Source organism: Lactuca serriola, chromosome 1 (genome assembly GCF_051521515.1).
Source record: "Lactuca serriola cultivar US96UC23 chromosome 1, Lser_US96UC23_V15, whole genome shotgun sequence".
Lineage (NCBI taxonomy): Eukaryota > Viridiplantae > Streptophyta > Magnoliopsida > Asterales > Asteraceae > Lactuca > Lactuca serriola.
The window spans coordinates 13047248-13060285 of NC_136408.1; the positions used below are offsets into that span (position 1 = coordinate 13047248).

General features: G+C 38.6%; 4 protein-coding genes across 4 annotated transcripts; 2 read left to right on the plus strand and 2 right to left on the minus strand.

Moving 5' to 3' along the window:
* Positions 1–2272: 2272 nt before the first annotated feature.
* On the plus strand, positions 2273–2869 carry LOC145051730 (uncharacterized). Its single transcript, XM_078999561.1, has one exon. The coding sequence runs from the start codon at positions 2273–2275 to the stop codon at positions 2867–2869; it is 597 nt and encodes a 198-aa protein (XP_078855687.1).
* A 1099-nt stretch (positions 2870–3968) lies between these two features.
* Positions 3969–5880, minus strand: LOC145049907 (uncharacterized). Its single transcript, XM_078998259.1, has 4 exons — positions 5485–5880; positions 4702–4863; positions 4353–4587; positions 3969–4201 (listed from the first exon to the last, which is right to left on the minus strand). Exons 1-4 carry the CDS (start codon positions 5863–5865, stop codon positions 3984–3986), a joined length of 996 nt encoding a protein of 331 aa, XP_078854385.1. The 5' UTR covers positions 5866–5880; the 3' UTR covers positions 3969–3983.
* A 784-nt stretch (positions 5881–6664) lies between these two features.
* On the plus strand, positions 6665–9310 carry EMB3003 (2-oxoacid dehydrogenases acyltransferase family protein). Its single transcript, XM_078998373.1, has 6 exons — positions 6665–7715; positions 7927–8118; positions 8325–8412; positions 8663–8733; positions 8835–8918; positions 9011–9310. The coding sequence occupies exons 1-6, from the start codon at positions 6849–6851 to the stop codon at positions 9113–9115; spliced, it is 1407 nt and encodes a 468-aa protein (XP_078854499.1). The 5' UTR covers positions 6665–6848; the 3' UTR covers positions 9116–9310.
* A 115-nt stretch (positions 9311–9425) lies between these two features.
* On the minus strand, positions 9426–12787 carry LOC145049967 (leucine-rich repeat transmembrane protein kinase family protein). The gene is made up of 2 exons (XM_078998314.1): positions 10055–12787; positions 9426–9947 (listed from the first exon to the last, which is right to left on the minus strand). Exons 1-2 carry the CDS (start codon positions 12576–12578, stop codon positions 9640–9642), a joined length of 2832 nt encoding a protein of 943 aa, XP_078854440.1. The 5' UTR covers positions 12579–12787; the 3' UTR covers positions 9426–9639.
* Positions 12788–13038: the final 251 nt, after the last annotated feature.

Below are 13038 nucleotides of genomic sequence, written 5' to 3' on the forward strand. Positions count from 1 at the left end.
GCAGATGATGTGCCCACTGCAACTGTTGGTGATCAAGATGTCCCAAATCTTGAATTGTGTTTAGTAAGATATGAGACACCCAAATACAATTCAAATAAGAGATTGAGGTTAGTTGATGGGAGTCAATCATGTAGTAAGAAATTGTGTTTCAACTTGGAACACACTGCAGCTGTTGGTGATCAAGATGCAAATGTTGAAATTGGTAATGAATGTGCAAATATTAGTGAGCAAGGTGCAACTGTTGGTGATCAAGATGCACGTGTTGAAATTGGTAATGAAGGTGCAAATATTAGTGATCAAGGTGCACCTGTTGGTGATCAAGAGACAGAAGTTCGTGATCAAGCTGCAAATCTTGGTGACCAAGAAGTAAATACAAGAGAGTTTGATACCTTTGATGGCCAACCATTTCAATTTGAAGACTTTGATCCTTTCTTTGATGCAGATGATGTGCCCACTGCAACTGTTGGTGCAGAACTTGGCACAGGATTTGAAAGTGAGGGAGTTTGTGAAAGACTTGGTGAAGGAGGTAGTGAAGGGGGTAGTGAAGGGGGTAGTGAAGGGAGTGAGGAAGACAGTGACTTTCTTGAAGATGAAGAAAACTATGTAAGTGATATTGAGGTGGACATGAGTGATTTCTATATGAATGTTGATCTAGATGTTGAATATGTTGACAGAGGAAAAGGTGTTGAGACTGAAAATGAAGTTGTTGATACAGAAGATGTTGAAGATGTTGAAGTAATTGATAATGATGAATGGGACTCATTAGGTGAAGATAGTGATGATGAAAGAAGGAAAGCAATATTAAAACAGATGGTGAAGGAGAAGAAGTGCTCTCTTGGTGAAGTCCATGCAGTTACTTTTCAAGTGGGTCAAAAGTATAAAAGTAAAAAGGAAATTAAGGACAAAGTCAACAAACTTGCCATTGAGACTAGAAGGAATCTTGGCTTCAAGAAAAACGACAAAACAAGGCTTAGGGTTGTGTGTAAAGGTAATGTACCTAATGTAAATGCAAGTGGGGTAGGTAAGGGCAATAAATTTAATTGTTCTTGGTCAATGCAGACTTCACGGTCAAAAGATAGCGATTATTGGTATGTGAAAACTTTACTGGACAAACATACTTGTGTTCAAACTAGAAAACTTAGGGCTTGCACTGCGAAGTATATATCTGCAGAAATCTTAGACATGGTTGAGTCTAACCCTACAGTACCCCTTCGAAGCATTCAAGAGCAAGTTCAGAAGAGGCTACAAGTTGGTGTGTCCATACACAAAGTACAGAGAGCAAAAGCAACAGCTACAAAGCAAGTGAGTGGTGACTACACAAAGAAATACGAGGTGTTAAGAGATTATCTTATGGAACTACAAGCAACTAATGTGGGTACAACTGTGAAGCTTGAGGTTGTTAATGAGCCTAACAGTACTAGAGAAACAAGGCAGTTTAAAAGGGTGTATATTTGCTTAGGGGCATTAAAGAAAGGGTTTAAAGCAGGCTTAAGAGATATTCTGGGACTAGATGGTGCTTTTATGAAAGGACCCTTTCCAGGCCAAGTACTCACAGCAGTTGGATTAGATTCAAACAACGGCATATACCCACTTGCATATGCCATTGTTGAGACTGAAAATATGAGTAGCTGGAAATGGTTTCTAGAATGCTTGGGAGATGACTTAGAGTTGCACTCAAATTCTAACTTTACTTTCATGAGTGATAGACAAAAGGTACTATTTTCTTCTTTTTGTATTACTAATAGTTTATTTGTATATGATTGTTGCAATGATTATGTGGAATAATCCTTTACAGGGACTCTTACCTGCTATTGCACAACTATACCCACAGGCTGAGCATCGATTCTGTCTAAGACATATTTATGAGAACATGAGGAAAAAATGGAAAACAAAAGAGTATAAAGATCACTTATGGCAGTGTGCAATAGCAACCACAGTACCAGAATTCGAACACTACATGAATGAACTTAACAAGTTTGATAAGGATGCTTTTGAGTGGTTGAAGAAAATCCCCCCTCACCATTGGGCCAGAAGCCACTTTTCAGGTTATATTCCCTAGCTTAGGTGAAGCTTTACTATTCCTCTTTGTATATGATTTAGTTCATATAATTTTCTTGTTTAATACAGGCAGAGCGGGATCAGATATATTGCTCAACAATTTATGTGAAGTTTTCAACAGTAAGCTTATTCATGGTAGAAATAAGCCCATCATAAGTTGTCTTGAGTACATCAGGCAGTACCTAATGAAGAGGATCTGCAATGTGAAGAAGTGATGTCCAAAGCTCCAGGTCCACTCACTCCAACAGCATCAAAGTTACTTGAGAGAAATAGGGAAGCTTCAGTCCAATATAGAGCTAGATGGAATGGGACTGCAAAGTATGAAGTTTATGGTCCTTGGCATGACCAGCATGTGGTTGACATGACAAATATGTCATGTACATGTAGAAGGTGGGAATTGAATGGGATTCCATGCAGGCATGCCATAGCTACAATACATGAAATGGCTGATAGTGGAGACAATGTTGGGGAGCTTTACACTTATGTCAACAAAGTGTATTGGCTTCAAACATGGAATGAAGCTTACTCTTACACTGTGGACCCTATAAAGGGTAGAGCCATGTGGCCAAAAAGTACATGTCCATTTCAATTAACACCACCACCACATCACAATCAACCTGGAAGACCTAATACCAAGAGAAAGAGAAGTGCAGATGAAAAATATGATAAACAGATGCAAAATCATGGTGCAGGTGAACCTGAAAAACTTACCAGAAAGTTTGTTAGTGTCAGGTGTGGGAAATGCAACAATAGGGGTCATAACTCAAGGACGTGCAAGGGTCAAGGTGGGAATGCAGGAAGCAATGAATGAGGGAATGCAGGAAGCAGTCAAGGAGGGAATACATGATGCAGTCAAGGAGGGAATGAAGGTAGCAGTCAATGCAGGAATTAGTGTATTTTGTTTAAAAACTTATCTTTTGGTTTAGCACAACTTTTGTGCATTTGGATGTAATGGTTTAAAACTAGTTTGTTGTAATGGTTTTATTTTGGTCTTTTAGCCCTTTTGGTCATGAAACTAATGTCAACCTTTTGTCATTGTTGAAGAATGATGTTTATGGTTTATACCAACTGTTGGTTGTCATGTTTATGGAACACATTTATGGTTATTACAACTTTTTTCTGAAACAACAAATAAACATTAACATTAGGTGATAACTGCAATACATTGTCATTATGTCCTTGAAAAGGGTACAAAATTCTGAAGTTGTCCAAAATAACCCTAAACTGATATTACATTATCAAATACCAAAAACTACCACATTCCCTTGTTACAATTTCATAAGACAAAAAACACCCAAAATTACATGCAACTACAGGGGTCCCTAATTGCTTATTACTAAATGAAAAGCACCCAAACCACCACAAATAGTAACCAACTTGCAAACAAACACATCTTCAATCTTGCCACTTGATAGTTTACATTGTTGATATTCCTCAATAATCCGGGTATTATCAACATAGATCTTGCACACATGGGAGGATCAATCCATCCTAAGAATCGGCATCTGGAACCCTTCACGTAAAAAAATAAACCCTAAACATGAGGGTGATTTTCCAAAATGAGGGTAAAATAGCAAAATCGAACACTTACCTTTTGAGGGCAGGAAAGAAACCTCCGACCAGGGTTTGCTGATGTCCAGGAGGTGCGAACGACCGCTTTCCTACCACAGAAACACATCACCATTTTAATTTTTGATCTCTAAGAAATTGTGAACACAGAGTAGGAAGACTATGAAGCTCGTGAAGTTGAAGATGGAAGAGTGATGTAGCTCTGCTTTTATTTTGAATAAGGTTGCAAAAAAAGTCCCTGTAAGTGGAAAGACGAAAATACTCCCGTCTTTGTTGCATGTAACGGAGTATATGGACGAAAGTTAGTGGGAGGGACCAAAAACAATGGAAAAATCCAATTTTGGACCAGTGGTGCATCAAAGTATCGTTTTGGACCAAAGTCGCATAATTTTGCCAAACACAGGGAGGGCATCTTGGACATAAGGTTTCCCAACGATTCTTACAGCTGCAGCATTAAGTAGATTTTCTAATGAACCATGTTTCTTTATAAGTTTTAAGGCAGTTTTCATCCCAAAACCAGGCACCAGATGTTGAATTCCAGGAACACCATCTGCTTCATCACCTAAAATGCATCCTATATTATAAACAAGAGATTTCTGTAAGAAAAAAATACCCTCTTTAAAAATAGCATAATAAAAAACAAGAAATCAATCTTTCCAAATCCTCTGACAGATTGGACAACTTGAATTCATGATTCAAATCATCACGAGAAAGTGTATACTTACTAAGACTTAAATCAGAGAGTGGATCACACTTGTATTGAGCTATGTAGTGATTCAAGGTATAAAATGACCATCTTTTTAAGTCAGGAAGAGGCATAACAAGCTGCACATCTTGACATATCAATTGCTTGAAATCTTTATCAGGAGAAGCAATAGCAACACGGTATCCCATTTCCAAAACTTGTGCAACAAGTGTAGCAACAACATCATCTGCTTCTTCACCAGGAATCTTCACAACCTGCATATATCATTATCATTCATATAAGCTAGAATATATATATTTTCTTTTTAATGAAAGGGATTCAAGTAATATTTGTTAAAAGTGATGGAATTATTACAAAGGATTGCTGACCGGCACATTACATTTTGTAAGGGTATCTGAAATTAGTTGATATGATCTTCTTATTGGAGCTTTTGCTGATTCTGATACCCATGGTGAAAATTTTCTTCTGTGTGCTTTATATGAAGGTAACATTTGTTTCCTATATTCATGAGCTCCTTCTCCATCAATAACCTGCAAAAATGAAGTATGTCTTCCAAAGGTTAAATATGAGCAATACAAGTCTTTGTAAATATATTTTATTCATTAGTAATTTAGTACAAAAGGCTACTTGAGACACATTACATAAATTCAATTCCATGACATTTTGCCCTTATTGGTCATAGAGTACTACTATAAACTCATTATCTAGCATAGCATCCACCCCAAAACCTGGCGATTTGTAAGGATATGATGAAGTTTCTTAGCGTCTACTGTGATAGAAAAGACGATTGTTGAATGGATAGAGTACTACAACAGCCTAGCAATCAATTGGAGATTCCATAAATAATGAAATGAGCTCAACATGCATAAACTATTGCTCAAATCAACTAAAACATATGGATAAAGTACTACAGCAGCCTAGCAATCAACTGAAGATTCCAGTGCACTTCTTCTACCTCTCTGCTAGAAAAGAAAAAAAAAAAAAAAGGAGCTATATTTGATTATATTGCTTCCAAAAAGTCTTTCAGATACCTTAAAATCCAAAGATTTTGACTTAAAGCACTGAGTTATCTAAAACGACCAAACTCTCATTGAGATAAAACAATTGACATGGCATAGAAACGTAATGGAGAGAGGAGAGGTGGTGCTTACGGCAATAACAGGGTCTGTAAGGCTGACTTCGCAGAAGAAAAGGGAAATCCAGTGAGCAAAAGAGTGTAAACTCGGGGTGCTACCATCATAACAGATTGGGTTCACATCCAAAAAGAACACCCTTTTCTTCTTCTTGATGATGATATTATTAACAGTAGCATCATCTCCCTTTACTTCGTTTAGGTCATGCTTTGGTTGCAACAGCAGCCCACCAACTGTTCGACCTTCCGTCCGAGAAGAAGAAGAAGCAATAAGGGCAGCAGTAGGTTTGGCTCGGAGCTTCGTGCGCCTGAAAGAGGGAGCTGAGCGAAGAGTAGTCGGATTATGAACACACATGCACATACCCATCGCCATACGAGCTTCTAGGACGTCCAACATCATCACATTCACCCTGCTGTACCTGCAAGTGTAACTATTTGGTCAATTGATTTGCCGAGGACTCCTAAAATAAGAAATTGGTTCATCACCGTGTACTCATTTAAGTGATTTTTAATAAATTTATTTGGGGGTTTACTACTTTTTTTTTTTTTTTGTAATACTATCATTAAACTTTACAATATTACTATTATTGTTATTTATAATAAAAGTTTTTTTTTTAAAAAGATTGATAATAAGAGGTTTAGTCGGTAATATTGTAAAAAAAGGAATAAGTCACGTGGATGTTACGTAACAAGGTAAATATCGGTATTAACTTTTTTCTTTAACAAAAAGAATACCATTAAACTTAATTTTTTGCAATTATTACTATTAAATGCAAAAACAATTAATAAAATACCATTAAAAAAATCGGCTTGTAGTTTCGTTTGTTTCAAGTTTGTAGGTCTATTATTTGTGTTAAGTGTTGAGACACGTACGTTTAAAATGTATATTATTAGTCCAAAATGAATAACAAAAAAACATCGAACATTAAACATTAGTTCATTACTTCATTATAAAAAAACAAAAAAATATTAATAATGTTTTTAAAGAGTAAATTGGTTAGAGTTACAATAACCAATCAAAATAATATTTATCTAAAACAATAAATATTAATTTAATAATAAATTATATACAAAAAAATAGTTAAATATAAATTTAAATAATGGTTCATTACCTTATAACATTATTTATACAAATAAAATACTGAATACATACACCCTTATGTAGTTATGTGTCATCAATTTTTAAACAACATAGCGTAGTTAAATGGTGCGAATTTGGTGATTCGATCAAACCGATAACATTACATACACTTCATCACCAGTCCACCGGTAAGGTGGTCGTTGAGACCTCCGCCCTCTTTCGATACTCTCGAGGAACCATTTCATACATAAAAACCTCCCCTGCATTTGTTGATCCAACTCTCTGCCTTTTCTTAACAATCAATGATGGCTCAACTCCTCAACTCCTCTTTCACTCCCACCACTCGCGGCCTCCGCCGTCAATCCATACCTTCAATCTCACAATCCACCTCCCGGAAATCCCAAATCCATGCCAAGATCCGAGAGATCTTCATGCCCGCATTGAGCTCCACCATGACTGAAGGAAAGATCGTCTCATGGGTCAAATCCGAAGGCGACAAGCTCAATAAAGGCGAGTCTGTTGTCGTTGTAGAATCCGATAAAGCCGATATGGATGTCGAGACATTCTACGATGGCTACTTGGCTGCCATCATGGTTGAAGAAGGCGGTGTCGCCGCCGTCGGCTCCGCTATCGCCCTCCTTGCCGAAACCGAAGACGAAATCGCCCAAGCTATTTCCAAAGCCAAAGAACAATCCTCTTCCTCTTCCTCTTCCTCACCTGCTGCTCCTTCACCTCCTCCAGCGGAAACGACAATACCTGATTCTCTCGCCGTCGCAACTGTAGTGAAGGCGGCACCGGTGAAGGCCGTGGCTTCGACACACCCGGCTTCCGATGGAGGCAAGAGGATTGTAGCGTCTCCCTATGCGAAAAAGCTTGCGAAGGAATTGAATGTTGATTTGAGTGGCGTGGTTGGTACCGGACCGATGGGCAGGATTGTGGCCAAGGATGTAGAGGCTGCCGTTGTTGCTTCTGTTGCTGTTCCCGTTGCTGCCGCGGCTGAGTCAGCTAAGCCGATTGCTGCAGCTCCAGGGGTCGAATTGGGTTCTGTTGTTCCATTTACTACAATGCAGGGTGCTGTCAGTAGGAACATGGTTGAGAGTCTTGGAGTTCCTACCTTCAGAGTGGGATATACAATCACAACTGATGCTCTTGACACTCTCTACAAAAAGGTAACTTTTTGAAGCTTATGAGAACTGTAAATTGCTTTAATCGATTGTTATCTTCAACATTTGATTGCTGTTCATTCTGGTTATTTTTGAATGAATCTTTGTGCACTTGGAGTTTATATGAACTGTTGAAAGTGCTAATTGTGGCTCTAATTATTTGTTTTCTTGATGTTTCCAAGTGTTTTACCATCATTATCTACGTGTAAATTTGTAGATCAAACCAAAGGGAGTGACCATGACAGCATTGTTAGCCAAAGCTACAGCGCTTGCATTGGCTAAACACCCTGTTGTGAATTCAAGTTGTAGAGATGGAAAGAGCTTTACATACAACAGTAATATCAACATTGCTGTTGCAGTTGCAATTGATGGTGGATTGATTACTCCCGTGCTTCAGAATGCTGATAAGGTGAACTTCTTTTTTTCCCCCCATTAAGTTAGTACTTAATGGGGAAAGTCTTTTTTTTCTGACCTTCTATGTTAAGTTGTTCTTTCTGAATTAAGTCAAAAAGAATACTCATACATAGCTTACTGGATTAAGTCTTGTCCTCATGAAGTCCAACAAGTAAAAAAAAGCACCTTAGTTTACTTTATGTTGTATTGCTTTTTTTAAAGGTTGATATATATTCATTATCAAGAAAGTGGAAAGAATTAGTGGACAAGGCCAGGGCAAAACAGTTGCAACCTCAAGAGTATAGCACAGGTAAACTTTCTGATAATCAATCATTTGAAACATACATCTATATGAAATCATCTTATGTCCTCTATGCTTTTATAGAGTCAAATACTCTACCCTTTCATGTTAAACAACTTCGAGATGCTTTTCTTGTGTTCCCAAGTTTTGTTATAGTATTGTGGGTTAAATATAAGAAATATAGCAGCGTATTTTCAAGTATTTGTCACAAATATTATCCTTTTTATGGTCTCATCAAATCTTGTTTAATCTGTTGCAGGTACATTTACTCTTTCCAACCTTGGAATGTTTGGAGTGGATCGCTTTGATGCCATCTTGCCACCAGGAACTGTGAGTTTCCATATTTAACCTCAAGGCTCAAGCTCTATCATATGGGACATTAACATTACTATATCAATATCATATGTTCTTTTAATCATGCTTTTGTGCAGGGTGCAATCATGGCTGTTGGGGCGTCTGAGCCCACTGTTGTTGCCACCAAGGATGGTCGAATCGGCATGAAGAGCCAGATGCAGGTATGTTCACAGTTACTTTTAGGCTTGCATTACAGGATGAGAAGGGCATTTATGTCTCTTGCACATATTGCTTACATGGGTTGGGTTTGCAGGTAAATGTTACAGCGGATCATCGTGTAATATATGGGGCGGATCTTGCACAGTTCTTGCAGACACTAGCAAAGATCATTGAAGATCCTAAAGATTTAACATTCTAGTGCGTGTGATAGAAAAAGATCTTTTCCTTTTGTGCTTATTTCTTATTTAAGGTTGATCCTGTTGGGCTATTTGTTTAGACAATCGGAGAAGGTATTCTTGAGTCTTGTTAAAATTTTGAAGCATGGCAATGACATTTGTTAGTAAATTTGGGTAATATTACAAGCACAGCACGAAGATGCCAAATTCTTGGTTTACTAGATTTGCAAATAACTTTTTAAACAAGTATTACATCATTATTATGTTAACCTTAGCCAACACTTATCAAATGAGGAATATGTCAAAAGCTAATTAAACCAAAAGGGTGAGCGGTTTTGAGAAGAATAAGTCACATAATATATATTTACAAAAAGTGCGGAGATGTGTTGTTGACAACAACTCCGTATTTAGTAAAATCTAATTACACACTAAGTATAGTTTACACAGATCCAAATAACCCACTTCGTATTAAAAAAAAAAAAAAAAAAGGCTGGTATCATGTTCTATATTGCTTAAAAATACCATACCAAGTATACTGGCCATCGTCTTAGTTTCTTGCATTAAGGAGCATACGTAACACACTCCTCATTTTGGGTCTCTCTTCCGGGGAAACACTGACACAAGCTAAAGCAACCTTAAGGACTGCTAACATCTGGTCTCTAATGGCTGAGGATGTCCTACTCACAGTGGAGTCAAGTACTTGGTCAACGTTATCTTGATTTGACTTGCTTGACACCCACTTCACTAATTCAGACCCTTCACTAACCGCTGCTTTTCCTGTCAACAACTCAAGCAAAATCACACCGAAACTGTAGACATTTCCAGCTGTCGTCAACCTCATTGAGTAAGCATACTCTGAAACCCAAAAACACAATTATAGTTAGGGACTTTTGATCATCTTTCTTACACGTGACATGACATGACTGTATGTATGAATGATAGAAAATATGCATCAAAGATACCTGGTGGGACATAACCGACAGACCCAGCAACAGCAGAAACATTGCCTGTGCTCTTTGAAGGATCAATCACTTTAGAAAGCTCGATATCTCCGATCTGAGGCTCATTTATGGACTTGAGCATAACAGATTTACTTGAAAGATCAAGGAGAGTGATTTGACCCGAAGGGCATCCATGGAGAAACGCCAGACCATTAGCGACACCTATAGCTATACTGTACCGATTGCTCCAATCCAAACCACGTCCCAAACTTCCATGAAGAACATCATATAGAGTTCCATTCTCAGTGTAATCATAGAAAAGATAAACACTTTCGGTAGTCAAGGTATAGGCAAGAGGGATCATGACACTGGAATTTCTCAACTTCCCAAGAACTCGAAGCTCTTCTTGCAACCGATCATGGCTCCCAATTTGGAATATTTTGTCAACCCCATTAAGCTTCTTGATGAAATACATCATCCCTGATGGCATCACAGCCTTGTAATATGTAGAGAATCTCGTCTTCAAAACAATATTCGAGGGGTTACTCACAGCCTCCATCGCCCTGGTAAAGTCAAGATTCAATCTTTGAATGGAATTCTCAGTCAAGAAATCGCTTTTGATGACCACGGGTTCAGAGGATTGACTTTCTTCATGGTTCACCTTGTGAATTCTTCTAGAGAGTATAAGGGCCAAAATGGAAACTATCATAAGTGTAACAACAGCTGCTGCGGAAGCCACAATGATACCCACTGGCACTGACACAGATTTTTTTCTTTTCACGACAGAAGGGTCGGGTGTCGGATTAATCAAATTATTCCCATCAGTGGACAAGTTAACATTTGAACGAAACGCAGGAATGATTCCCGTAAGCCGATTATTGGAAAGTTGTATCAGTGTCAAGCTTTGCATACCAGTGAGGAAACTTGGAATCCCACCGGAGAATTTGTTGTTCGAAAGATCCAAGACTTCGAGGGACTGTAATCTGTTGAGAGCCCTGGGTATCCCGCCTTCAAAGTTATTCCAACTAAGATTTAGCGAAATCTGCAACTTTGTAGGTAGTGATCTGACAACACCTCCAAGATTGTTCTTCCCAAGTTGAAGCTCCAGTAAGGAATCCATGGAACTAAAGGAATCAGGAATTCCGCCGGTGAGATTGTTCGCCTGTAGGTCCAGATTGGATAGCTTCTGTAACTTGGATAATGATGGTGGAATAGAACCATTCAGAGAATTCCAACTGATATTTAGTTTATCCAGAATCTGTAACTCACTGATTTCGTCTGGGATCTCTCCAGAGATTCTGTTATGCTGAAGTAGAACAACCTCTAACTTTGTAAGATTACCCAATTCCCGAGGAAGAAAACCAACCAGTTGATTGTTTGATAAGTCCAACAGCGACAAATTCCGAAATAATCTCAACTCAGAAGGAATCACCCCACCTAAGATATTATGATCAAGCTCTAAATACGCTAACGATGGCATATCATTCCCGAACGACCATGCTGGTATTTTCCCTGTTAAGCTATTGTTACCGAGCCTCAATCTGACCAAAGTTGTCGACATGTTGGAAGGTATCGATCCAATTAACTTATTATCAGACAAGTCGACAGTCTGCAAATCCTTTTGAGACAAAAGGTCCGCCGGAATTGACCCACCCATCTGATTATAACTCAGGTCTAGATTCCTGAGATACCTAGTAATTCCTTGTGGAATTACACCTGTGAATTCATTCTGATTCGCAGCAAACCTCTTTAGAGTTGTGATCATGGAAATCGACTGAGGAATTTCACCAGTGAGGTTATTGGCAGAGAGAACTAAGAGTTGCAGATTGGAGAGTTCACCAATACGAGAAGGAATGATCCCGGTGAGATTATTGCCACCCAAATCAAGAAGAGTAAGATTCTTATAGTTGGTAATTCCGTCAGGAATATTACCTACGAAACAATTGAAGGAGAGCTGAAGCTCCTCAAGAAGAGTTGAATTGCCTAGCTTAGTAAGAATAGACCCTGTGAATTTGTTTCCGCTAAGGCTTAAACTTTTAAGCTCATTCAAGCCATTCAATTGTGAATCAATAGAGGTCTCGAACGAATTACGAGAAAGGTCTAAAACCTCTAAAGAACGAAAACCCTGGAAACTGGGCAACGGCCCATTCAGATTGTTGTTGCTAAAGTTAAGGGCTTTCAAACCACCACAAGAAGAGAAGATTGGTTGTGGGATTGAGGTCAGCTGATTGCTGGAGAGATTAAGAGACTGCAATGTTTTGATATCGCAAACAAGAGAGGACCAAGAATCATCGTCGTTAGAGATTGAGAAAGAACAGAGAGAAAGCGAGGTGACGGAGGAATTGTTTGGAGCGCAGGAAACGCCTGTCCAAGAACATGGGTTTGTTGAGTCTTGCGAAGAATTCCATTTGGAATTACTGTTGTTCTGTAGCAGGTCCCGGAGTTTGTTCATGGTGGTCACCTGAGTCGATGGTAACTGACAGAAAGCATACTGAACAATGAAGAAGAAGACGAAGACTGGGAGTATGTGTAGATACCTGCTCATGTTTGTGGGTGTGGGTGTGGGTGTTCAAAGTGTCATGAATCTTCTAAACATATATCAGCGTTTGTGCTTCGTGCGTAAGGAAATAACCATGAAGATGCTGAGTTTTTCTTATTTACATGAAAGAAAAGCAGAGAGGGTTGACCGGAAGACGACCGGAGTTGTGGAATATTTGTGAATGGCGTATGGAAAATGGCAGTGGAATGGACTAATGACTTTCTGTCAAACCAGCCAAACCACTGTGCATGTTGCAGTCTAAAAAGTTTAGGAAGAAAGGGCCCCGTTGACCATTGACTACTATAAATGGACCCAACCATATTAAATACGTTGTGGAAAATTTTGCCAAACCTTATTACCCTTTCATACCAACAGCCAGCGGGGTACGGTGGGATCGGGCTTATGATCGTAAAAAGCAATGATGTAACTTTTTTCTCTTAAAAGACAAAATTGAAAAAATTGTACA

Excerpts from the sequence above, each read along its gene's own strand:
- LOC145049907 (XM_078998259.1), bottom strand. The coding sequence starts at position 5,865 with ATGATGTTGGACGTCCTAGAAGCTCGTATGGCGATGGGTATGTGCATG. Across the intron at positions 4,588-4,701 it reads TTACAAAATGTAATGTGCCG|GTTGTGAAGATTCCTGGTGA; the intron begins GTCAGCAATCCT and ends TGATATATGCAG. Across the intron at positions 4,202-4,352 it reads ACTCTCTGATTTAAGTCTTA|GATGCATTTTAGGTGATGAA; the intron begins GTAAGTATACAC and ends TTTATAATATAG.
- LOC145049967 (XM_078998314.1), bottom strand. The coding sequence starts at position 12,578 with ATGAGCAGGTATCTACACATACTCCCAGTCTTCGTCTTCTTCTTCATT. Across the intron at positions 9,948-10,054 it reads TGTCGGTTATGTCCCACCAG|AGTATGCTTACTCAATGAGG; the intron begins GTATCTTTGATG and ends TTTGGGTTTCAG.
- EMB3003 (XM_078998373.1), top strand. The coding sequence starts at position 6,849 with ATGATGGCTCAACTCCTCAACTCCTCTTTCACTCCCACCACTCGCGGC. Across the intron at positions 7,716-7,926 it reads TTGACACTCTCTACAAAAAG|ATCAAACCAAAGGGAGTGAC; the intron begins GTAACTTTTTGA and ends GTAAATTTGTAG. Across the intron at positions 8,734-8,834 it reads CCATCTTGCCACCAGGAACT|GGTGCAATCATGGCTGTTGG; the intron begins GTGAGTTTCCAT and ends GCTTTTGTGCAG.
- LOC145051730 (XM_078999561.1), top strand. The coding sequence starts at position 2,273 with ATGTCCAAAGCTCCAGGTCCACTCACTCCAACAGCATCAAAGTTACTT.